This window comes from Psammomys obesus, unplaced genomic scaffold (assembly GCF_907164565.1).
Source record: "Psammomys obesus unplaced genomic scaffold, mPsaObe1.curated_primary_1811, whole genome shotgun sequence".
NCBI classification, from domain to species: Eukaryota; Metazoa; Chordata; class Mammalia; order Rodentia; family Muridae; genus Psammomys; species Psammomys obesus.
In genome coordinates this window covers 7,595,908-7,621,087 of record NW_026596100.1, presented here as the reverse complement: position 1 = coordinate 7,621,087, position 25,180 = coordinate 7,595,908, and the positions used below count along the sequence as shown (strand labels likewise).

General features: G+C 39.6%; 1 protein-coding gene across 12 annotated transcripts in view; it reads left to right on the top strand.

Annotated features, from left to right (window-relative positions):
- The window catches only part of Pam (peptidylglycine alpha-amidating monooxygenase), a 295,916-nt gene extending 284,613 nt beyond the window's left edge, over positions 1–11,303 (top strand). For 4 of the 12 annotated variants that reach the window (XM_055628350.1, XM_055628357.1, XM_055628352.1 and 1 more), the window contains 3 exons: positions 6,807–7,010; positions 9,765–9,818; positions 10,468–11,303. In XM_055628350.1, coding sequence (XP_055484325.1) covers positions 6,807–7,010; positions 9,765–9,818; positions 10,468–10,646 — 437 coding nt within the window. In that variant the 3' untranslated portion in view covers positions 10,647–11,303. The remainder of the gene's footprint in view (positions 1–6,806; positions 7,011–9,764; positions 9,819–10,467) is intronic. The other 8 variants (XM_055628353.1, XM_055628358.1, XM_055628355.1 and 5 more) reach the window with 4 other exon arrangements.
- Positions 11,304–25,180: the final 13,877 nt, after the last annotated feature.

Sequence of the window (25,180 nt, the reverse complement as noted above, 5' to 3'; positions counted from 1 at the left end):
TCTTAGTCTAAAAGGAGATAAATTAATAGAGTTACTTAAGACTAAGAGACTTTATAATTGATGCTTTATACATATGATCATCTTAACATGGTAGACTCACCTTGGAATTTGTAAGCCATGTGGTCAATATGGCTGCTATTTAAAATCATTCTGTAAACATATATCTTTAAATGAGAGTTGCATCCAAGAAACATGTATATTTATATATACACATGAAGTCGAATTATAGTTACAAATGCATATGCAGACATACATATATGTCCTAAACAAGAGTTGATGTTAGATTTTAAACACCGTGCTCAGTAAGCAAATTATAAATCCATAGATAAGAGTTTACACTATAATCTTAAGATATATATTCTTTTTCTTTTGAGAGCAGAGTGTAAAAAAATCAGAGAGAAAAGATTTTAAAGATGGGAAAGTAGAGCCTCAGAGATGAGAGGCTTTGGGGGCATAGAGCAGAATTTAGATATCTGGGAATCATTTGTGTGTGGTTGTAAGAATTTGGAAATTTGGTATGCCAATTTCTTGGCCTTTGAATAGGGCCAGGGTTTTGTAATAAAGAGTCCACTGAAGGAAGAAAGGAAGGGGGAAAGCACACACTTGGAACTTCTGCGGACCAGCTGTGGGAGACGGGGGAAGGGCAAGCAGGGAGCGGGTCCACATGGAGAGGCTGAGAGTCAGAACCATGTGAAGCAATTGGACTGTAAGTAGGCTCTAGAACCAAATTAACAGACAAGTGGTCCTTACATATACCTCAGGAGAAGTCTTAAGAAAGTTGCTTGCTTCAGAGCAGTTATTGATGGGAGCAGATGTGCGTTGTAGTTGTGTTCCTATCTGGCTCTGACCCATTGCAAACACAGCATGGTAGAATGACCAGACTGGTGTGAAAAAGGGTTTGGAGCAAGGAAAAAGAAATAAAGGAGAGGTTTGCCCATGTTCCCCCAATCGCTTGGGCCGTGTAATGAGGCAACTTAAAAGCATTCTGATGGGGACTTTGGAGGTACAACTGGGGACGACATTCCCATGGGTGAATAGAGAAATAAATCAGTCACAGGCCTGACCACAATGCATCCCAAAGGGAACAGAAACGAGTCAGTACAAGCTGGTCAAGCAGGTCTTCAGGTACTGGTCAGGGACTGAGGGCAGACATCAAAGAGGACATGGTTTCACCTTGTACTAGGATTTTTAACATGTGAGAAAGAAGGGAAACCATGCTGGTAGAAGATGGAATCTCACCTAAGTAAAGGGTCTGAAGGAAGGTCCATGAAAACAGCTGGTCATTGCTGCTTATGCTGACCAGTGTTGGGCACAGGAATGTAGTTGTCAGTGGACCAGAAGGCAAGGCTGTTGTGGGCAAGCATAAAAGGTATCATGGTGTGCTAAGACAACAGGACAGCCCCCTGAACATGGCACCAATGTTATAACAATGATGACTGTGCCATCCGACAGATCTGGTATAAAGGAGGTTTATTGTTGGAAAGAGGAAGGGGGGAGAGAGAGCAAAGAGGGAGAGAGAGGAGGGTGCCATGACAGAGAGAGTAAGAGGCTGAGAGAGACAGAGGAAGAGAGTAAGAAAGCATGAGGTGGCACACAGCTGGCAGCACAGTCTGGTGGTGGTGACAGGTGATGACATCAGAGGTTGGTAGGAAACAAAGCTAGTGGTGTTGTACCCAGCGAGACCCCAAAAGACCACCAGAAGTCCAGTCCAATGCAAAACACATGAGGATATTTTTATTACAAGCATGAGCCCAGGTCGTAGCAACCTCCCTGGTGAAGAGGAGGAGTGTGGTAGGGTGGTCTAGGAGAATAAGGTTTTTGAAGGAAAAACTTCAAGCAGGGAGTTACATGCCTTGGTGTTACATGATTGGGTAAGGGAAATTGACTTTTGAAATGATTGGTTTACTTTAGGAGCCAAGACCATAAATGGTTCTGGCATGGCCATCTGGGTGGGTTGCGAGGAGATGGTCTTTAAGTGGTTTCAGCCAGGCCATCTGGACCGGTTTCCTAGCAACTGTATCTCTAGTGGGCAGGAAAAGAATGCAATAAGGCTAGTTCCTTCCCCCAGGTGGCTGAATATGTTCAGCCACCTGAACCACCTGGCTGGCCTTTGTTCAGGCTTGTGCTTTAAACTTTAAACCAATACCCCCCCAAAACAAAAACTAATTTTCAATTCTTTGGTCTCTCAGTGGGACCAACTGTACACTCACTCAAAATCTCTGCCAGATTACTTTTACCTCTCCAAGAACCAGCTTGGATTTGTACTTTTTCTACAACGTGTAGGCTTTTGACTGCTATGCATTGTAAAGGACTCACCATGCAATTCCATTCCTCATATTTAACCCTGGGGTGAAGAGGTTCAGTGTTAACTCCAAACATCTATGTTTGCCTGCTAATGAGAGTAGGTTGGAAGGATATGTAAAGAAACCAGGACCAAAAGGAAGTTTTCACAGGCCAAAAGGAAAGATAGTAGGCTTGGTATTGAAAGGGCTGAGGAGGAAACATGGGAAAATAAGTTGCACTTGTTCCACATTTGTAGACACTCCACCTAGGAGACAATACTGAGTGATGTTCACTGAAATAAAGGTACAAGTCTTAAATCATTGTTATTTATATGGTATTATTGATGTTATGCTTATCCCCAAATAAGGGTGAAGTAAAAGATATTTCTGTCGGTAACTGCTATTTTTGGAACACTGAAAATGGACAATATGAAAATTATCAAATTTAATTATTATGTTAACCATGTGATATTTATTTTATATATGAGGAAATAAGGATAGGTGTTACTAGAGAGAGAGTAAATGTTAAAGTTAGGTTTTAAATGCAAGTTTGTTTGATGTCAAATCCTGTGTTCTTAACCATAGCTGCACTAATGAAGGCAGATCAATCCTGTCAATAAGTCAATCCATTAACCATAAGTTCTTCCAAGAAATGCAGGTTAGAAATGATTTTCAGTTTGTGTTGAAATTTCTAAAATTTTAAATGATTTCAAACTATTTCTGCTTAAATATGTTCCACCAAAAATTCCTGATGGCAATATACTAGTTAACATGTTGAAAGCAGCCCAGTTATCTTGACCTCTGACCTTACCTTGGCTGCTTGACAAAAGAGAAAACAATGAGTCCATTTAGTTGGAAACCCTCCCGGTCTTGTGGCAGAACCCAGGAGACAAATAAAATAAATTTTATTGAAATGCCTAGCTTGAAAGTCTAGCTTTAATAGTTGGAAATATTCCAACTCAAATGGAGATACTCTCTTCCTTGAATCCAAATAATGTTCATCCTTTTATAAGATTATATTCTTATTACAAAAAAAAAACCAAAACCACAAATTGTCCTGTTTCTCTGGATCTTATCTTTTATTGTAATCAGAGGCCAAAGCAAATCCATACTCAACAGCATAGGTGTTTGTTAATTTTATAACTCTAAATATGAGTTACTTTTGGTAATGTTCATCTCCATATGACTGATCATATAAGTGCCCAGTTATAAAAAGTTCCAGCATTTAAAGGAACATTTAAATGTTGGAACATTTAAACCAACATTTTAAGGGAGTTTCAGAAGTAGGAGAACTGGGGATGACAAAAAGCTTACGGAAAGGACTTAAAATTTCAAATAGATTCACAAGGAATAGAATGAGTCAAAGCATAGCTCACAACATTCCCTACCCCGGGGAAAGGTGATAATGGTGAGCAGTCTCCCAAAGTAAAAAGAAAAAAAAAAAAAAAAAAAGAAGCTCTCAAGCACACTGAGCCTCATAGGCCTTCCTGGGGGAAGCATTTATAAAGAGCTAATGTGGGGAAGGGGGGTTGTGATTGAAAATGAAGCTCATTTATGCTGTGTATAGCTGTCATGTTTTTGTAAGTTACATGTTAATGTGTTCTCTAAAAACCTTCACCCTTCAGTTGTGTTTGTTGTTAGCTAGGTAGCAATTTCTGAAATACTATATTAAGAATGTACCTCCATTCCTGTTTATTATTCCAGTTGCTTTTATTAAACAAGAAAGTCTGCATAGGGTAGGGAGGATTTTAGATCTTTACACACTACACACACACAAACATTCGTACATACAGGTGCATTCATGACATTGGGTACAGACTGAAAGAATCAGCTTAACATTCATAGAAAGCAGATGTGACTCAGCAATGAGCTTCCTACGTTATATACCACTATAGACACTCTTGGCTTCCATGATTCTGGTATTTTGGATGCAATCTACTTAAAAAGTACTTGAACATTATAACTTTTGGGATAAATTAAAATATTTTTAAGATTTAAAAGGTGCTGGTTTTTTTTAAAGATGATAGTTTTAAAATGTTTCATTGCAAAAGCAAAATAATTCAATAAATAAAATAATAGAGAGATGCAAATACTATGTGATTACCCTCACAGAGGAGTGCAGATAACTCCCCTTTTAAGAAGCATTGCTTTGGGGAAGAAAAATACACTTTCTACCTCTCAGCTTTTAAAACTATTTATTTCTGTATATCTAGATGTGCTTTGACAGCTGCTGATTTAATAAGAGCGAGGCACATTTTTGTTCTAGGCAGGTTGCGTGTGGCATCTTACATGATGGGAGAGCGTCATGGTCTAATCCTTTTTATGTCTAGAAACTCAAGTATAGGTTAATTTTTACAATATAAACCTCTCCATACCTGTTTGTCAGATATGCTCCAAAATATGTGAATGTTTAATAAAGAAATTTTTGAGAAAGAGTGAAATGATACAATTTGGATTATTTGAGTAGCATCCCTAGGCTAACACCTGTGGTAGGTGTTCTGTTGGACTTTTCATTCTACCTAGGCAGTGCTCTCAGAACAGCGATGCTGTTTTGCATTCTAAGACTGAGACATTTTAAAACCACCCTCTTAAAAAGTAGCATATTTAAACATATTTCAGTTTATTCCAAATGTTATAATGTTCAAGTATTTTTAGTAGATTACATCCAAAATACCAGAACTGTGGAAGCCAAGAATAGCTAAAGTGGTATGTATCTTGGCAAGTTTATCACTGTGTCTCATCTACTTTCTATGACTGTCAAGCTGGTTCTTTCAGTCTCTAACAGATGTCATCTATGATTCTCTCCATTTAATATAGTTCATTCCTGGCTCTGCCACATCAATGAAACCAGATGTAAATTGGCATAAGCATTATAGCAAAAGCAGGAAGGAACACATAGAAAATACTGGGTAATAATTCTGGTAGTGTATACTGCTTTCAAATGGAAGCAGGCCTTTCTTTTAAAGGCAACATACACATTCTTGAATACCAAGATACAAATTTGTCTTATGATTTTAACCCCATGATTCCATTTTTTTTTTTGCATCTTTCTTTTCTGTTTAAATATTTAAGGAGTTTAAATATAGAATAATTATGTATGTATTTTCTGTGGTAACAAAGAAGATGACACAACGGTCATGTCTGTGAACCAATCCTTCTTCCCTGCTCTTTAAATCTCAAGATCTAGGCAGGTAAACATGAGAAAGTGTAGTCTCCGCTTTTGTAAAATACAAGGAACAGAATGAAAACATTAAGGCTGTCAGGAAAAGGGTAACAGTAGCACCTGCTCGTTAGCTATGTGTATGAATTAAGGAAGAGCAGTGCCTAGCATAATGCCAGTGCTCAATGAATGTACCTAACACAGTGAAAGAAGATAGCTCAGAACACTGAGAGAAAAAGTGTCAAAAAGTCCTCCACATAAATTGTATGTGAAGTGTTCCGAGTAATTTCAGAAACATAAGTCCAGCAAGCTGTTAAACTATCTACATGTACAGAACATTAACCGATTATCCCGAGTTAAACCATCTATTCTTGCCAGTTTGTCAAGAGCTGAGGTTCTCTGCATCATGCAGTCTATTGTATTAAAGGGAAGAGTGATACATTAAGAAACTGAGACTCTGGAAGCCTTATGAGTCTCTTAGCAAACAGGACTTCAACATTTCTCCTGGCTAAATTCTTAACTGCTGCATGTAAGAAACCCACATACTTCTTGGGAGTGGCTCAAGGTCCAAATTCATTTCAAGTCAATAATATTAAAGCCCCTGCAACAGCTTCTACAGCTTCATTGGATCTGTTTCTCAATGGTGCTTTAGGCCTGATACCAATCCTGCACCTGTCAGTGTCTCAGAAAGTTGATAACTTTTTATCACCAACAAAATGACATCTATTGCACTTATATTTTGCTGAGGATTCTATAAAAGAATACAATGAGACAGTTGATTTTTCTCTATGTCAGTCTAGAATTGTGTATAACTATACATAGATTACTAAAACTTCATAGAACACAAAAGTAATTTATAAACTTAAGGTATAATGAACTAAATACCTATTAAGCACCTTCTTTGTTACCCACATTGAAATCTAAGTTTTATGAGGTAGATGGTATAACAGCTTTACAAATGAGATTTTTTTTTAGTGCTAAGATAACTTAACTAACTTGCCCAATGTTATTCTGCTGGTACATCTCAGCTCAAGTATGAGTCTTTCCAGCGTGTGCAATAGTTCCTCTCCTCAATACCATGCAGTGTGTGATCTTAGCCTTGGGAAAATGCAAAAGGATATATATTTTATGGACTTAATAGCTAAAAGAGGGAATTAAATGTAAATAAAAGCTAGAAGGTGAAAACTATGTAGTAGACACTATAGCTGCTGTTGACTTTGTAGATGCCAAAGTTACATGACCCCACATTCACTGGTCTTAACACACTCTTGGCAAACCATTGTTGATTTGCCTGGGTAGGGGTGGGTGAGAGGGTTTGAAATCCTTGAATCAGTTGCATACTGTGAACTCTTCTTTCCCTGAAGAAGCCGAGGCAGTTGTTGAACCCAAAATGGAGAACAAACCCACCTCCTCAGAATTGCAGAAGATTCAAGAGAAACAGAAACTGGTCAAAGAGCCAGGCTCGGGAGTGCCTGTGGTTCTCATTACAACCCTTCTGGTTATTCCTGTGGTTGTCCTGCTGGCCATTGCCATGTTTATTCGGTGGAAAAAATCAAGGGCCTATGGAGGCAAGTAAAATAAGCCCCTTGGATTTGGAACCTGACTTTGAAAAGCATGTCTAGCCTAATTATTGTTAGGAAACTTTGTCATGATTTGTCTGTTTGGTTTGACTTAGTTTGGTTTACATGCTGTCTGCCTTTTCATGATATTATTGTCTGTGTCTCAAAAGGTGATTATAATTAATATTGAATATAAAATACATCCAGAGCCTCTGATAGTTAAGTATTTTCATTGCATTATAATCTCTCCCATTGCCTTTTAGCAGTTGGTTTAAGACCAAATAATATCACCATAGAAAGCTATGAGGTTGAAGATCTACTATAATTTATCCTTTAGATCAAGGAGGAGAAGGCCATGGCTGCTGTTAGGAATGCGCCAGCTTTTATAACCCTTGGTCCAGGTATCTTGAGGTTGTGTTCTTCTTCAATCATATTGGCTCTAGCTTCTAGCTGCATGACATTGGGCAAGTTATTTAATCTGTCTAAGCCAATTTCCTTTACATGGATGAAATGAGAAAAAATATGAGATTATGTAAAAATGAAGGTTAGTAATAGTTATTAAGCATTTACCAAGTATCTGGCACCTACTATGTATTCAATGCCATTAGCAAACATAAAGAGTAATCTTGGCAATAGAGAAATAGAGATGACCATCTCAAGACTCGGCTTTACCCAGAATCATCCTCTCCCAACAAACCACTTGACTTTTGAATATTCATAAGCTTGACCATTAGCCCTTCCTAACTGAACAAGGCAGAGCCCAGTACCAAAGTCAGTAATTTTTTAAATAATTGTCATTGTATGAGATCAAGTAATTAATTGATGTCGTCCTTTTACCCGACCTTTGAGCAGCAACCTCAAGATTTTAAGACAAATGTCTATTGTTATATCTGGGAAGGAATCTGGAGCAGTGTGTAAGGCAACATTTGGTCAGGAAACAAAATCTGGTCCTCACTGAGGTCTAGGTAGTCATGGCAGGGATTCAGGTGCCCATGGAAAAAGACTTCACACAGAAAAAGACACAGAAACAGAGAATGGAAAATTCGGTGTAATAAGCTGTAAAAGTAATGTTTCTTAGATTTTACTTAACTTTTATTTACTTCAAATAAATCTTTGAAAAACTATAGTTAATTATTCCCCACCCCCCAAAAAAAGACAGGCTGGAATTGTCATGGGTATAAAGGAAAGCAACGAGATAGACATAAGCTTTAAGAGAATAATCATGTTATATGTGGTTTTAATGGTTGTACCTAGGACAGATTACCAGTTCTTTGTACTAGTGGTTCAATAACACAATTCTTAAAAAACAAACCAAACAACAACAACAAACAGATGAGTAAATAAAACTCACAAAATAGGTGACACAAGATAATAAAGTTATAACAGAAGTGGTAATGTAGTGAAAAGTACAAGAGATGTTTGGAGTACGTAAGGCCCTGGGCAAATGGCAGGACTCTTGATAGTTAACCCAAAGCTGGAAAGGGAGTGGCTTAGAGTCAAGAGGCTTGTTTTCCTGTTTGCTTTTGGGAACATGTGGCATAAGGCTGTGTGGGAAGGTAGCAGCCCAGGTCAAGCCATAGGAAATTGCTGTTGTCCCCCCCCCCATTTGACTTAGGAAAATTATAATTCTATGCAGTTCTGTTATTTTTACTTGAAATGGTAGATCAGCCTGCCACCTATTTTCAAAGATTTTTCTTTTCTCAGTAGATTTTATCTAAGATTTTTCAAAAACCCTCCTAAAGGATTTTCCTGAGTCTACATACCGTGGTTGTATAGACTGCTGCTCCACCAAGACACCAAAGTAGACACAGGGCACACATGAATGTCCAAGGAATGCCTGTAACTTTGTGGAACTGAGTCCAGTTTTTGGCTTTCTGACAGTTCTCCTTTCTCTATCTTGCTTTCTACCTGTCTGCCACCATCTGCCTTTCAGCTGTCTTCATGAGGCTACCATGCACCCTGATGCTTCTCTGAGCATAGCCCATGAAGAGACGAAGAAAAAAACATGTGGGATCAGATATACCAATACAATAGCAGGAGTCCTTTGGGAGCTCAGCCTCCCCATAAAGGGAGAAATTGGTTTATCTTGGAAATGGGAGCCTCGGGGAAAGCATTGAGCTCACCTTGAGTGCATGAAAATTATTTGGGATTTCATGTTAAGCTTCCTGTGAAGAAGGGTACACAGATCCAAAGCAGGAATGCCCACTGCTGTTAAAAGAAAGAGTAAAGCTTAACACAAATATCCTTTAATTGTTGTAATAAAAGCTTCCGATTTTTTACAATATTTTACTAAGTTAATTCTTTTTTTTTTTTGCTAACTTAATTCTATCCCAATACAAATACAAAAAAAAAAAAAAAACAACAACAACAACTTGAGCATTGTTCAGCACATTTTTACCATTTCATATAATATCCCCTATATATGATACAGATATGGAAAGATGGATATGACTGCTCATTTCTCAGAGAAAAAAATAAACTTGAGGCTCAAGAAATGAGTATGTCAAAATTACAGTCTATAAGAGATACAGGCAAGAGTCTACTACTCATCTACATCTCAGTTTACACAAATGTCGGCGTCTTTTTTGCTTGTCAATAGCACGTAGCCTTTTCAAAACTGCATGTAAATAAAACGTTTTAGTCACTTGTGAGTTCCTGATTTTATGTCAAACGCTGAGCCCTTGCTAAAGGGTGATTGAGACACATTTTAAAATGTGCCATCTTTTTTGTTTGTCTTTTTTGGTTTTGTTTTGTTTAAAGCAGATCATGAACACAAACTTGAGTCAAGTTCTGCAAGAGTACTGGGAAGATTCAGAGGTATGCCTGTGACCTTTCAGAATCTTCATGTTTGGTTCAAAGTCAGCAAGTTTGTGTCTTGTAAAGAACAGGGCACTATTTCATATTTTGACTCTGAAAATTCAACACCTTGTGGGCAGTGTAGCATTCCCCTAGTGTAAATAAACAGGGAAGACCTTGAACATGGCCCTCAAAGCACATTCCCCAGCCTTGTTTCTTTTCTTCCAATTTGCCATTACGTATCATCTCATTCATTTTCCCTGCCTTCCGTCTGTTTGCATTTGTCTTTTGTAAACTTCCTGTATCTGGTACTGCTTGTCAGTGCTCATCTTGGGAAAGATGGCATTTTTCATAGAGTCACGAAAATGAAAAGCAGCTCAGAGGTTGCCAATTCAGGAGAGCTGTAGAAAAACAGACTGAAAAAGAAATCTGAAATACTCCTGCAGAAACATATTCCTGGGGAGTTTAGGATTTTGTTTATTTGTCGTTGAGTTGTATCCATCTGGTTCTGTAAGGCAAATTTCTTTGAATAACACTCTTTAGAAAAGAGGAAAAAAATACTACCTCCTTCCATTTCCAACTTCTGTCTTTGCTTAATGTTTGAAATTTACAAGGAAACAGACTTGTTTGTGTCAATTTTAACTCTACAATGTCATTTGATCTTTTTCAGGAAAGGGAAGTGGAGGCTTAAATCTAGGAAATTTTTTTGCAAGCCGCAAAGGCTACAGCAGGAAAGGGTTTGACCGCCTAAGCACGGAGGGGAGTGACCAAGAGAAAGAGGAAGATGACGGAAGTGAATCAGAAGAGGAGTACTCCGCCCCACTGCCCATTCCTGCACCTTCCTCCTGAACTCTTGGTGTCCATGTCGGTTGACTGAGGTTTACCAAGAATGTCCAGATTCCCTTCCCTTTAGCACGTGTAAAGTTCTGTGCATTTGATTGTAAACTGTACTAGTCTATGTGAGACTGTACACACCTTATTTACTTCATTTGCTTAAGTTGGCTTCTGTCTCTAGCTGAGAGTTTCCTCACGGTCCAGCCCAGTGCCATTGTCTTTATATGAACATAGAGTAGAGAAACTGCCCATCTCTTCCATCATAGCACTCCAACCCCAGGGAGGAAAGTTTGCTCATTCACATTTGGAGACTTTTTGCAGATGTAAATAGCCCCATTCTCTGCTTGAACACAATATTTTCCCAGTCCACACCCATTGCCAGTGTCTTTCTTTGGTGCCTTTCCTGTTCAGCATTCTCAGCCTGTGGCAGTAAAGAGAAACTTTGTGCTACACAATGAAAAGCTGCTAAATCTCCTTCTATTTTTTTAAAATCACTAACATTATATTGCAACAAGAGAAATTTTAAAAAGTCTCTATTTAAATTCTTTTTTTAAATTTCTCTTCAGTTGGTGTGTTTCCGGGATGTCTTATTTTTAGATGGTTACACTGTTAGAACACTATTTTTCAGAATCTGAATGTAATTTGTGTAATAAAGTGTTTTCAGAGCATTAACAGACAGAGTGTAATTTGTGACTTTTTTGCATTCTTAAAACATTCTATACACATCTTTTAATAATTACTCAAATCAGAGAGTGTGACTAGTTCCTTCTTTTTGACTAAAATAAATGCTTTGTGTAAAATTTAGAAAATAATTTTATGTGACCAAGATAACTTAAAAAACTATGCTGAAGTATCCTTACATGACTAACACTAGATTCTTTTTGAACTCATAAAATGTTTCACATATAGCATATCAAAGGGTAAAAATAGCTTACAGGGAGGGGGCTTATTTCTCAGGAGTCAAACAAATGGGTTGGCCAGCATTACTCACTACTAGCTGTATTTCTTTAAAGAATTACTTGACACTGCCCCCCCAGGGTCAAGGGCCTTTACAAGACAGAAAAATCCCCACACTGACAACAGATTACTTTTTGAGAACATTTTTGTGATCCATCAATGTAACTTAGTAAGAACGTGATAACTTTCCATTTTTAAATGATTTGACTCTAGAACACTGTCCTCAAAATGCCTACTTGTATTTCAGGCATCTTAGTAGTTGAAATATATTAAGAAAAGTTACTTGCTGAAAAATGCTATTGTTTAAAATCATATTGAGGTGGTTTTGGTGGTTTTTTCTTTCCTAACTGGGCATGATAGGAAGTGTTTTTTACTTCCTATGTTGAGCTAACCCTCAAGTAAAGGCTTCACTTTTTAAAAAATATTTTTTTAATTTTTAAATTTTTTTTATTTATTACAATTTATTCACTTTGTATCTCAGCTATAGCCCCCTACCTCATCTCCTCCCAATTCCGCCCTCCCTTCCTCTTCTCCTCCCATGCCCCTTCCCCAGTCCACTGATAGGGGAGGTCCTCCTCCCATTCCATATGACTCTAGCCTATCAGGACTATCTGCATTGTCTTCCTCTGTGGACTGATAAGGCTGCCCCCCCCCAAAGGGAGGTGATCAAAGAGCCAGCCACTGAGTTCTTGCCAGAGACAAGCCCTGTTCCTATTACTAGGGCACCCAGTTGGAGACTGAGCTGCTATGGTCTACATCTTTGCAGGGGTTTTAGGTTATCGCCATGCATTTTCCTTGGTTGGAGTATCAGTCTCAGAAAAGACCCCTGGGCCCAGAGTTTTTGGTTCTGGCTTTTGGGGCTTTGGGTTTTGAGCTCTCAAGCCTTTGGCCTTAGGTATTTTGGCCTTTTCCTCCTGGACTGTCAGATGAGCTACACTGAGCCTTTTGGGTTTTTTTTCTATCCAGACCTGAGCTGAAAGGGAAGGTCAGCTAGTGCTTTCTCTGCCTCTCTGATCTAGCAGGTTTTCACCCAAGCATCAGGCTCCTGAGTCTTTATTGGTAAAATAGAACAGTTGGAATTTTCATGTTTCGTAAAACAACAAAAATCACATATTGGTCCTCAAACAGTGGTAGTGGGTGACTTTAATTCCCAACCAACTCTCGCCAATAGAAGGACCAGAAAGATAAAAACTAAAGAGAGAAATGCTGGAATTAAAAGACACCATAAACCAAATGGACCTAGAGGATATTTACAGAATATTTCACTCAAACACAATCAGCAACTATTGTAGAAAAAATAAAGTGGGCTAATAATTTTTACTATTAAATCCTATAATTATTGTGGTGATATTATTTAACCTGCTATCAAATTATCAAAAGACACAGATTCCTGATATATTTTAGATAAGCCTTATTTTACCTGAGGCTGGGCAGATATTAACCCCCTAAACTACCTTTATCTCCCATTCTCTATCCTATGCCAATTATTCTAATAAGTTCTATCTGGGCTACTTCCTATCCATAAATCCATAAATACTTGCTTTCGCTTCTCACCTGGGCTGCTTTCCCCTGTCCACGCTCATCTGCCATGTGCTTCTTTCCATGCTAACCCATGGCCGCTCAGTTTCCTTCTTTCTCCTTTACCTGTTTCCCTCCTCCTGTGATCCTCTGAAGCCCCCAAATCTTTGCCACACCTGCCTCACTTCTGCTCTGCCCAGGTGTGTAGGCAACTTTATTTAGCCATCAGAGATTGGGGAACATTCCTTGCAGCATACGGTACAGAAGATGTTTCATCATTCATAACAATGCTGATGGTAGGGTGGTAACCAGATCTCATGGCACTAATATCGGCATCTGAAAACACAGTCCATAGGACCATCCTCCAACAGCAATTCATGGGACTTTCTCCAAAATTAGCCATGTATTTGAATATCGAGCCAATCTCAACAGGTACAAGACTATAGAAATAACACCTTCCATCCTATCTGACCACCACAGATTAAAGCTAGATATATGTTCTCCCATCATTTCATCTGTCCTCAGAATATGAAAGGAAGGCTTAGTGACCTTCAAAAGCCTCAGAGAGCTGAGAAACTCTTGACAGAAAAGTTGATAAGCTGATAATATCTGCAAGCAGTTAGGAGCTAAGAATGTCTTGATAAGAAAGCCAAAATAAACCTCCACTGGGATTTACAACTCTGACACTGTAGGGAAACAGCTGCAGATGAGATTTACCACCCTCAAAGTTCCCCTTTCTGCTCTAGAAAACCCACACTTCATAGTCTGCTGCCATTTCCCATGGAGAGCCAGCTGCCCTTTATTGTTCCAGTAAAAGAAAATGTGCTTCTGTTGAGGTTGACCCCCACCCCTACTCTCATGTCCCGCCCATCAATCCCAAACTAACATCATACATGAGTTCTATTTTGGAGCAGTTCTCAGCCCCGCCCAACATAGCATCCACACCACTATGTGATAGTGCACGCTGGGTAAGGCTGATGATGGCTTTTCTCCTTCCGTGGTATGCAGAGCACTGGAAGAAACCTTGGATTGCATCCAAGCCAGTCAATTTCACACACATCTTGAGGACTGGACTAAATTCTGATATTGAAATAAAAAGTTATAAGGTAGAGTTGGAACATGCTCATATATACAAATATTGTTCTTATATTTACCACCAATTTGGTGAAAAGAATATAAAGAATGGATTTTTTTCATTTGAGCAGGAAAAACACAAGAGTTAAAAAAGTGAAGCCTTGCTCAATCCTCATTTAGAAAGGCAAATGGGATAGACATTGGAAGAGGGTAAAAACAAGGAACAAAACAGGAGTCTACACAGAGTACCTCTGAAAGACTCTACCCAGCAGGATATTAAAGCAGATGCTGAGACTCATAGCCAAACTTTGGGCAGAGTGTAGGGAGTCTTATGAAAGAAGGGGGGAGATTGAAAGACCTGGAGGGGACTGGAGCTCCACAAGGAGAGCTTTAATAATAAACAGAAAGTTCTTGGATTAAAGGTGTGTGATAGGACTCAACCACACCAAACAAGAAACAGTTTTACAGTTCACAGTTTTGAGGTTCTCAATGGTATCAACTATCCTGCAAGAGATTATAGCTATAATAGTGTTTCTTTTGTGAAATTGGGTGCCCCTACGTTTGGTGCATAAATATTAAGACTTAAAGTATTCTTTTATTCCCCTCTAGGTGGAATTTTTCTCTGATGAGTATATAGTGTCCTTCCCTATCTCTTCTGATTAGTTTTGGTTTGAAGTCTATTTTGTCAAATATTAAAATAACTACATCATCTTGGTTCTTGGGTCCATTTGCTTGGAATATCTTTTTTCCATCCTTTTACTCTGAGATGTCTATCCTTGATGTTAAGATGTATTTCTTGGATGCAGCAGGAAGAATAGATATTCTTTTTTAAATCTATTTTGTCAATCTATGTCCTTTTATTGGGAAGTTGAAACCATTGATATATTGAGAGTTATCACTGAGCATTGTTTGTTGATTCCTTTATTTTGTTGTTGTGATGTGGGGTCCACCACTTCTTTTGATTGGCTGGTCCAATATCATTTATTCCTTGTGTTTTCTTGGGTAATTAGCCTCTTCAATTTGAATTTTTTCTTCTAGCACCTTCTGTAAGGCTGCTTAAATTTAGTTTTTATCCATGAATGTCATTCTTTATTGTGATTAAAAGTTTTTCTGGGTATAGTAGTCTAGGCTGGCATCTGTGGTCTCTTAGAGTTTACAGAACATCTGTCCAGGCCCTTCTGGCTTTTAGAGTCTCCACTGAAAAGCCAGGTGTTACGCTAATAGGTCTGCCTTTATATGTTACTTGGTCTTTTTGTCTTGCAGCTTCTAATATTTGTTCTTTTTCCTGTACATGCAGCATTTTGATTATTATGTGCCACGGGGAATTTCATTTCTGGTCCTGTATATTTGGTGTTCTGTATGTTTCTTGACCCTTCATAGTCCCATCCTTCTTTTGAATGGGGAAAATTTCTTCTATTATTTGGTTGTAAGTGTTTTTCTAAATCTTTTACTGGGTTTCTTCTCCTTATTCTATTCCCATTATTTATAGAATTTGTCTTTTTATAATGTCCCAGATTTCCTGTGTTGTAGCCCAAGAACAGCTGCGCAAGCCACTCAGACTCCAGTCTTAGTCAGATATGGATGATTTATTGAATGCAACACCCAAAGACTGACCATATTCAGGGACACAGTAGAATTGAGAGACAAACTGTGATATTGACCTGTCCTCAGGGAAATCTTTTTATAGGAAAACCATGCACAGAAGATGAGGGGGGCAAGTAATATATTGTAATTCATTTTGGCCAACTAGACAACGTATTATCAGCTAACCTTTAATCTGATTGGCCCTAAGTGAGGAAAGCAAGGTGGTAGTTAGGGTCTTCCATAGTACAACCAGAATACAGCCAGGTGTAGAGATATCAAAGATTGCAACTGAGTGTAGCCAAAAGCGGAGATAACAGAGCATGAACTATGACACCATTGAGTCAGAGTAAAACAAAAGGTTAACTTGACCCTCCAGAAGGGTCTTTTAGTGTCAGCTAGAAATACCTACCTCTAGGAATTAAGATAAAAGGTGTTGAATTTAATTTCATCTTATACAAAATGGCTTCAGCTATGTTACAAAGAGCAGAATCTGGCTTCAGCTATGTTACAAAGAGCAGATCTAACATCTGGATGTTTTATGGCCTGGACTTTTTTAGAGTCAACATTTTTCTTTGACTGCAATAGTTGTTTCTTCTATCTTGTCTTGGCTGTCTGTGACTCTGTCTCCCATCTCTTATGTCCCATTGCTGAGGCTTGCCAATGAGGTTTTTGTGAGAGCTCCTAAACTCTTCATTTTTCGTTTTCCCTCAGTTTGGGTTTTCTATTTTTTATTTCTATGTGCACATCTTGAACTGTTTTGTTTTGTTTTGTTTTTAGTTCCATTATTTGCTTATGTTTTCATAATTTTCTTTAATGAATTTATTCATTTTCTTCTTGAGGAACATTAATATTCATAAAATTTATTTTGAAGTTCTTGTCTTATGCTGTAGCTACATTGAATTTCACAAGGCTTACTGTAGTGGGGTTGTTGTCTTTTGTGAGAACATATTGTCCTGTTTGCTAGTTGTTATGTTTTTGTACTGATATCTAGTCACCTGGTTTTGAGAATACTGTAATTCTAAGTGCTGATGTCTAGTCCTGTCTTTGTTGAGTGAGTGTTCTTCTCCTTGGTTTCTATTGCCCTCTCTTTTTCTTAGGAGAGTGTGCTGGCTGTGGGTTGTCTTGTAGGAAGTGCTTTGTAGACCCTGCTATGCTTTGCACTGAGGTTCCAGATACATCGGGAACTGGTACTTTTGGATGGAGAATGGCTAAAAGCACGGCAGCAGGGTCCTGCTGAGAAGACCCACAGGAGGGAGGAAAGCAAGGTATGCCAGGATGATCTGCTTAGTCTTCTGGGCTGGTAGCAAAGAGGGATGGAAAGCCACAGAAGGTAGTCTACTACAAAGCTGAAGATGAGAGATGGGGATGGAATTTGGAAGAGAGGAAAGAGGGTGAAAGCCTGAAATCACCTACCTGCATCCCTGGCATGGGATTTTTTTTTTTCATAATTCTTATTGTGAAAGGGAAACAATATAAGGATCTTAATAAACATACTGTTAGACTGGGCAGAAACAAAACCAAATGTGGGTAGAACAAAAGAGTACTGAGGTAGGAAAGAACATTTTATGTCAGAGAAAAATGTGCCCCTGAGATAAAAGCCATAAATAATAGACACTGAGACCCAGCAGAGCCTATGCAGCAGCTCTTCACTGGCAACAGCTTATCTAGCACTTGGCAATTTATTCTGTGGCCCTATTGGGATATGTGTTAAGTTTCAGAATGTTAGTTATCTTTGTTTCTAGGACAATGTTTGAGACTCATGGCTGGAAACTCTTGAGTCCTCCTTAGAGGCCAGTTAATGTGTCATGAAAAGACTGTTTCCAAATTAAAACAAAACACTTAAATTACAAAAAAACAAAACAACTTATCTCAGAAGAGAATGGGGGGCATACAAAAGATGTTTTGGAGGTCTGATGTTACCTCATTAGTCTAACATAAGAAGGGATAAGGCAAATGGGTGAGTGCTCACTAGAACCTGGAAGGTTTACACATGTTGCCGGTTTGATTGAGCTCAGCTCCATGGTAACGTGAGCCCATGCTCCATCAGGACACAAGTCCCTGTGGGATCTACCATCCCACAGCTTAAATGGGAATCTGTGCATCACAGCACGCTTTTCTTTAAAATGAGACTTTAGTTAGATTAATATGGCTATAGGAGGAGATGGTACCTGAGCCCTGGGTAGGTAAGCCAGCAAATAGAAGAAGAAATTCCATGGTCTCACTTCAAGGAACCAGCGTTCACATGGAGCTGTTAGAGTAGCTAGAATCATGATGTGAGGTCTCACTCAAATAGAGCCTGAGAGAGAATAAATGTAAACATCATTTAATTTTAGCTCAGCATAGTACTGGGCCTGTCTCTCTGCTCTCTGTCTCAAATTTGCAGAAGGGACAAGAGACGTATGGGAAGTACAAGAACCTGTAATATAATACAATGTATGATATGATATAATAAAATTTTCATAATATAACAATACAAAGTATAATAAAACAGGCTTGTTTATCTCCAGGTGGAGAGTAACAACCCAAATCTCTGTAAGTGATGTTACGGGGCCAGTTCCCAGGTGAGAGAAGGGCGCCAGCAGTTCAACAGTCACCCTTTTGTAACCTTTCTTGCCCTGTTGCAGTCTGGGTGCTAGTTTTTATATTTTGTATCCCTTTATAGTAGTTGTTTTTCATTTAGACATCTCTATTATAAGGAAAATAAAGAATAGTAACCTCTGGTGAAAATAGCTGTCTTTGAGGACACAATGCCTTGACTCAGCTGTTTTGTTCTCCCTTTTTCCTGTCACAGAGTCACTTTACCCAGGCCAGGGATTTGGAGGACATTTGGGGGCAAACATGCTTGAGTCTGAAGTGACAGAGCCAAATCCCATTTCCAGATCGAGCTCCTTGATGACTTTAAATGGCACAAGACAATTCGCCTAAACGACCTGTGTGTGGTGGCTTCTAGCCTACCACCACTGCTTTTATGTTGGTAGGTACCATTTGACCCCATAACAGATCAGATCTTATTGGGGGGCACACCTGGCATCATTTAAAATCAGTATCAACCTCACGGACTAGAGCTATATTGCAGTTCTGAGCAGGATTTAGGGCATCCTGTGGGAGAGAGTTCCCAGATTTCAAATGGACCTTTTGTGTCAAAGAAATAAAGAACTAAGTGGCTGCAGTTTGTCCCTGCAGCATAGGGAGGCAGAGTGGAAGAAAAGTTTGATAGAGAGGGCTCATCACCCAGATCTTCACCAAGAGGGTCTTAGGGAATTGGGTTTTGAAGTTTGAGCTGGTACAACCTGTTACGCAAAAATGAAGGAATAAAGGGAAGGACAAGAGTAGAGCTAAAAGAAACCATAAGGCAGGAAACTTCAGACCATTTTTTGATCCATTTTATGATGTTGTTTGAGTCAGCAGTGGTCTGGGTTAAGATCTCAGTACACAAGTGTACTAATGCCTCATTGAGCTTTGTTTTTCAAGCAAACCAAAGGTATACAAAAATGGAAATCTTAGACTCCATTTATTTTATTATTACTTATTGCAATTTATTCACTTTGAATCTCAGCTGTAGTACCCTCCTTCATCTCACTCTTCTTACCCTCCCTCCCATGTCCATCCCCAAGTACACTGATAGGGGAGGTCTTCCTCCCCGAGTATCTGTCTGGCTCCTCTTTCTCTGTGGCCAATAAAGCCACCTACCTCCCCAAGGGGTGGTGATCAAAGAGCAGGCAACTGAGTTCATGCCAGAGACTGCCCCTGCTCCCCTTACCAGAGGACCTCATGGAGACTGAGACATGAGCTACATCTGAGCAGGGGGTTGACCCCATTTTATAAAAGGTAAGGATGAGGCTCATTTTATAAAAGGTAAGGATGAGGCTCATTTTTGGTAAGAAGTCCTCACAGCCAGAAAGTAGCCATGATGGGGAAACAAGGGAGCCAGAATGTGTGTCCCAATTTCCAATATCCTGGAAGGCAAATACAATGGCAGAAAGCTGAAAGAACACCTGGGGTTTCGAGTTTAGCATTCTAGAAGGAAAAGGAAAAGGCAGAACACCAAAGAAGCCGCAGGGTTCCTCTAGGGCACCATTAGACTAATCATAGACCTTACCTTGGTGTGGGACTTTGGATGTGCTGATATGGTAAATGCAAAAGGCTTCCTCTCTGGGGGTCAGAAAGGGTATAGGAGATGAGAGAGGAGGGGTTTGCGGGACTGGGAAGATAATTTGTCAACAAACATCCTAACAGAACTTGTACCACTCACAAAGGCAGAGGCTATTAAAAACACAACCACAGCAACAAACAAACAAACGAACAAAACACAACAGGAAGTTTTCAGGTTGCAACAGGCAACTGTTTTAGCCTGCAAAATGAGCTGGGGGGGGCCTCTTTAAGGGACCAGTATGAGGAAGACAAAGAGGAAGAGGGGTATAGGGAAAGAGGGAGAGGAAGGGAGAGGAAGAGAAAAGAGACGGGGGGGGGGGGCGTGCTCCCAAGGAAGGCTGGAGCCAAATCCTTCCTGGTTTTTGGCACCAAATGATAGATATCAATTGATAAAGGTGACACAAAAAGAAAGGGGTCATCAACCTCAAAAGAAGCAGGTTGCCCTTCATTAGAGCAATGAAGGGTAACTGTCTCTCCACGGGAGTGGAGACTGTGGGAAGAGATGTAGGGGGCTGAAAGGTTTTATAGGACAAAGAAGAGAACTTTGTTGGTGGTAAATTCCTATTGCAGCTCTTACTGTCCAGCTCCCAGCCCAAGTCTGAGTTGTAAATCCCAGTGGAAGTTGATACGTTGACTTTCTCATCAGGATCTTACAAGATCCTAGCTGCCAGCAGATGTTATCAGCTTGCCAGCTTTCCTCTCAGGAGTTTCTCAGCTCCCTGAGGCTTTTAGGCCATTAACCCATTACTTGATACTGTCAATGAGGCCAAGAACCTAAGGCTAGATGGGCCATGGACCCCTAGGGAAAACCTTGTAATATCATTCTGCTAAATGGTAATAGCAATAAATCAAGTCCTAATGTCATAATTGCTATGGACATAGGTCAGTGCATCACAGAAATGTTGTTTTTATTTCCTCAGATGAGAGCCTTACCCATGATTTAATATTACATGGCTTGGGCTGAGCCAAGAGCATTTCTATATAACTATCTCTAAGCATAGGCCTGGAGGCTACTAGCTTGTATACAATCTACTCTTCTCCTAGCTAATCTAATCTGGATGGCTTCATCATCCAGCCTCTGTCTACTAACCTAGGCCTATAATGTTTTCAACCTCCAAGACTTACTGCTGAATAAACTCATCAGTTCTTTCTGATCTCTGACTGGCTGGTTCAACTCAGATGTTATGGCTCAAGATGCCTCCACAAGCTGACTGATTCAAACTGGCTTCTCTCACCTTCTCACTGAATTGCTCTGCTTGCAAAACCTGTCTTTGAACTACCCTTGCCAGAGTAGCCATGTTGCTGGATTAAAATTCTTCTACACATCACTCAGCCATCATCAGAGAAGATACTTTTTGCAGTAGATTGCACTTAATATAGAAACCTATAGCTAGCTCGTCAACATATGGAGAAAAAGAGACTTCAGTATGTTCAGACTTAAATGGTTTATCTGCATCACTCAAGGCTCAGAGATTTAATAAGAAAAGGATCAGGAAAACTGGTGGATAACTTCAAGGAAACAGTATTTTCTAGACACAACAGGGCAGATTCACATATGAACTCACAAAGACTATGCCAACATACATAAGATCTGCTTGAGCTACAGCCAGACAAAATCCCAGCATGGAGGAGAAATAGACATAATATACTACCAGTAGCCAAGAAGCTGTTGTCCATCTATTATGCTAGAAAGAAGAAATATCAGTTTTCTTCAATGGAGTACAGTTGGTATATAAACCATACTCGGGGCATATCTAAGAGTAATCAACCAACACAAGGTGGATTCCATAGGTTTGGACTTTTTTGGGGGGTGGGGGGTGGGCATGAAATCAGTTTGGTAAGGAGGTCAGGGAAAATCTAGGAGGAGTTGGGGAAGATAAATGGATATTATCAAAACATACTGCGTGAAAATCTCAAGAAATAAAAATACTATTTAAAAATTTGAACACACAATGTCTTCAGCAGAATTTTTAATATTTTTGTGTTCATAGCTAGAAGGCACAATGTCACTTCCTGGTCCTCCGGCACTTTGAAGACAGCCCCCTCTTCTGCCATGCTTCCTGAGCCTTATGTGTAGGATTTATGTTACAGATACATCCACTGGAGATGGCCACCTCATGGCCTCTGAATTTTGTATATTTCTGTAATGGTCTCTGTTATAAAAAGAGGCTTTGTTGATGAGGAATAAGAGTTATACTTAGTTGTGGATATAGGGATTAGTATTTAGAATGCAGTTGGAAATTACACTAGTTTAGGAAAATGGCAAGAGTAAGTTTTCCTCTAGGGTCCATGACCTTATAGACTACAGATAGTTTCCTAGTTTTACAGTTGCCAGACATCATTTCCTTCCTATTGAATGGGCCTTAGATACAATTATCTAGAAGTTGGTTAGCCCCATGATATGAGTGCTACTATTTCACTCTTGGGAATATCTTGACATGCTGTTCATTGTTGTGGAGCCTTTAAAAATAGGTAGGTCCTTTAATTGCTCTTCTCCATTTTCATCTTTCATAGCACATTTCAATGCTATGAGAACTATTCTTCAAAAGAGGGGAAATAGGCACCACATGTAAATGAAGACCTGTAGACAATTAATGGCTAACAGAGGAAGAATTAGTCATCTCCGGGGACAATTTCCTCATAGGTTACCTCATCCCAAGTGATCATTACCAAATACACACACACACCCCTAAGTGGATGCAGCAGGTTGTATTTACATAATTAATGAGAGCATGAATTTGGGAGGAGTGGGGGGCGGGGCACTAGAGGTTGAAGGAGAGAGAAGGTAGAGAGGAAATGATGTAATTTGCCTCCTGCATCTGCTTTTCGCCTCACAGTACCCAGGCATTTTGTGCACTGGGGTGGACCTGACGGAGTGAAGCTTGGCTGGGGCAGGTGGGTTGGGCTGGAGCTTCGTCAGCAACATGATTGCAGGAGAGACGACTTTCTGCGGAGACAGTTTTCAGAGTAACAGCTCTTCTTCAGTGCAGGGGAACAAAGGCTATATAAGCCTTGGGGAGGAGGTAGGGTGTGGGGTGGAGGGTGGACAGCATTGTCTGGGACTGAGGTACTGGGAATGCGTGCTGGAAATGTCCTCATAAGAAGAGAGAACGTTTAACCTGAAACCTGGCCACAGGCCGCGTGACTACCTCCAGGGTGGCAGGGGTGGGGCTGGAAGGATATGGGCACCATTGCGTGCAGGCCAGCAACAGAGACAAAACAGTCCCACTCCTGCATGTCTCAGATGAGAATTTTGGAATTTGGACACCTCTTGACCTCACTCTTGTTACTGACTGGCTCCCCTAGTCACGTGGCTTTGTGGCCCCAAAGTAAATGAAGTACTCATGTATGAAAATTTAAAAATATAATACATTTTAAAAGTGAAAAAGGGAATACTTTTTTATGTGTAGCCTCAAATTCTCACAAACAACATTTGATACAAAATGACATATTAAATTTCCTTTTCATTTTCTTTACTATTATTACAAGGAGCAAAACCATACAAAGGTCCAGAGGCAGAAATTTGTGTTCTAAACACAGTCATCTCTATACTAAGATTTCTATCTAAACCATGTTGATAGAAACAGGTAGCTTCTGCCCAATAAAACAGATTTTGCCTTAATTATAAAAAGATGAAACAAGAAGCCAGGATGGCCTGGGAATTAGGTACTTTCTATCCCCAGTTGCAAATTCTCTAGTGTTATGCCCAGGCCTGTAGCAGAACACTGTCCCCCCTCTCTGCTTCCATTCCCTGGAAACTCTACCAAACCCTCAGCAGATTAACGTTTCTTCTTCCTGAAGACCCTCTCGCCTCACCTTCTAGCCCATTCTCATTCCTCTATGTCTGCCGCCAATACCTGGAGGCCCTCTCCCTGGGCACCCACTGACCACTCCAGGTTTGGAATCAGGTGGGTAATCCTCATGGCCCTTACTACCCTCTATTGTGGGTTGTCTAGTGTCACCCTCAGCCCTGTAGCAGGCCACTTGCAGACACTTCTTTTCCCACGTTACCCCATTTCCCAAGAACTCTGCCAAACCTTTCAGTGGTTCCCCCTTCCTGAGGACCTTCTCATCCCTCCCTTCTACCCATCTCCATTTCTTCCTGTCAGCGCTCAATAATTAGAAACATGATCAATGTAGGATACCCAGTGACCACAATTGCCAGGGAGTCAGAAGCACTTTCAACCAAGCAACCCACAGCCTCCACACATGGCTAACACCCAGAGAGGGCAACAGAAACTATGAAGTGGCATACTCACTCAATAAAGATAAGACTAGATGCCAACACTTAGAATCATAGTCATCCTAAACAGAGATGTCTATACTCCAGCACAAAAACAAAATCAATAAAACCCAAGATAACATGTCTCCATCAGAACCCAGCAACCTTACTTCAGTAGGCCCTGTGGTATGCAATACAGCTGATGCACAGGACAAGGACTTCAAAATAGCTGTTATGAATTTGTTCAAGAACATTAAAGAGAATATAAATCTCTATGAATAAACAAACACTGTTTTCCACAAACAAACAGTGGAAGAAAAGGATGAAAACCAAAAGTAGAAATGGAATCAATCTCCCTCTCTCTCTCTCTCTCTCTCTCTCTCTCTCTCTCTCTCACACACACACACACACACACACACTCCAACCTGAAATAATACTGAAAATGAAAAATTTAGTAAATTATACAGAAACCTCAGAGGTAAGCTTCACTCATAGAGTACAGATGAAAGAAAGACTCTCAGGCATTAAAGATAGAAAAAATAGATACCTCATTAAAGAAAATGTTAAGGGCTGAAGAGATGGCTCAGCTGTTAAGAGCAAGGTCTGCTCTTAACAGAGGTCCTGAGTTCAATTCCCAGCAACCACATGGTGGCTTACAACTATCTATACCCTCTACTGCCCTCTTCTGGCATGCAGGTGTACATGCAGATAGAGCACTTATAAACACTAAAAAAAAAATGAAGAAAATGTTAAATCTAACCCCCCCACACACAATCCAGAACAAAAATTCTAGACATTACAAAAAGATAAAATCTATAAATAATAGGAATAGAGGAAGGAGAAGAAACCAAGGTAAACTACACAGAAAATATTTTCAACCAAATCTTGGAAAAAAATTGTCCTAACCCAAAAAAGGAGATGCCTTTTAAAGTATGAGAAACATATAGAACACCAAATAATAATGGAAAAGAAATTAAATTCATCACAGCACATAATAATAAAAATACTAAATGTACAGGACAAAGAAAAATTTAAATCTGCA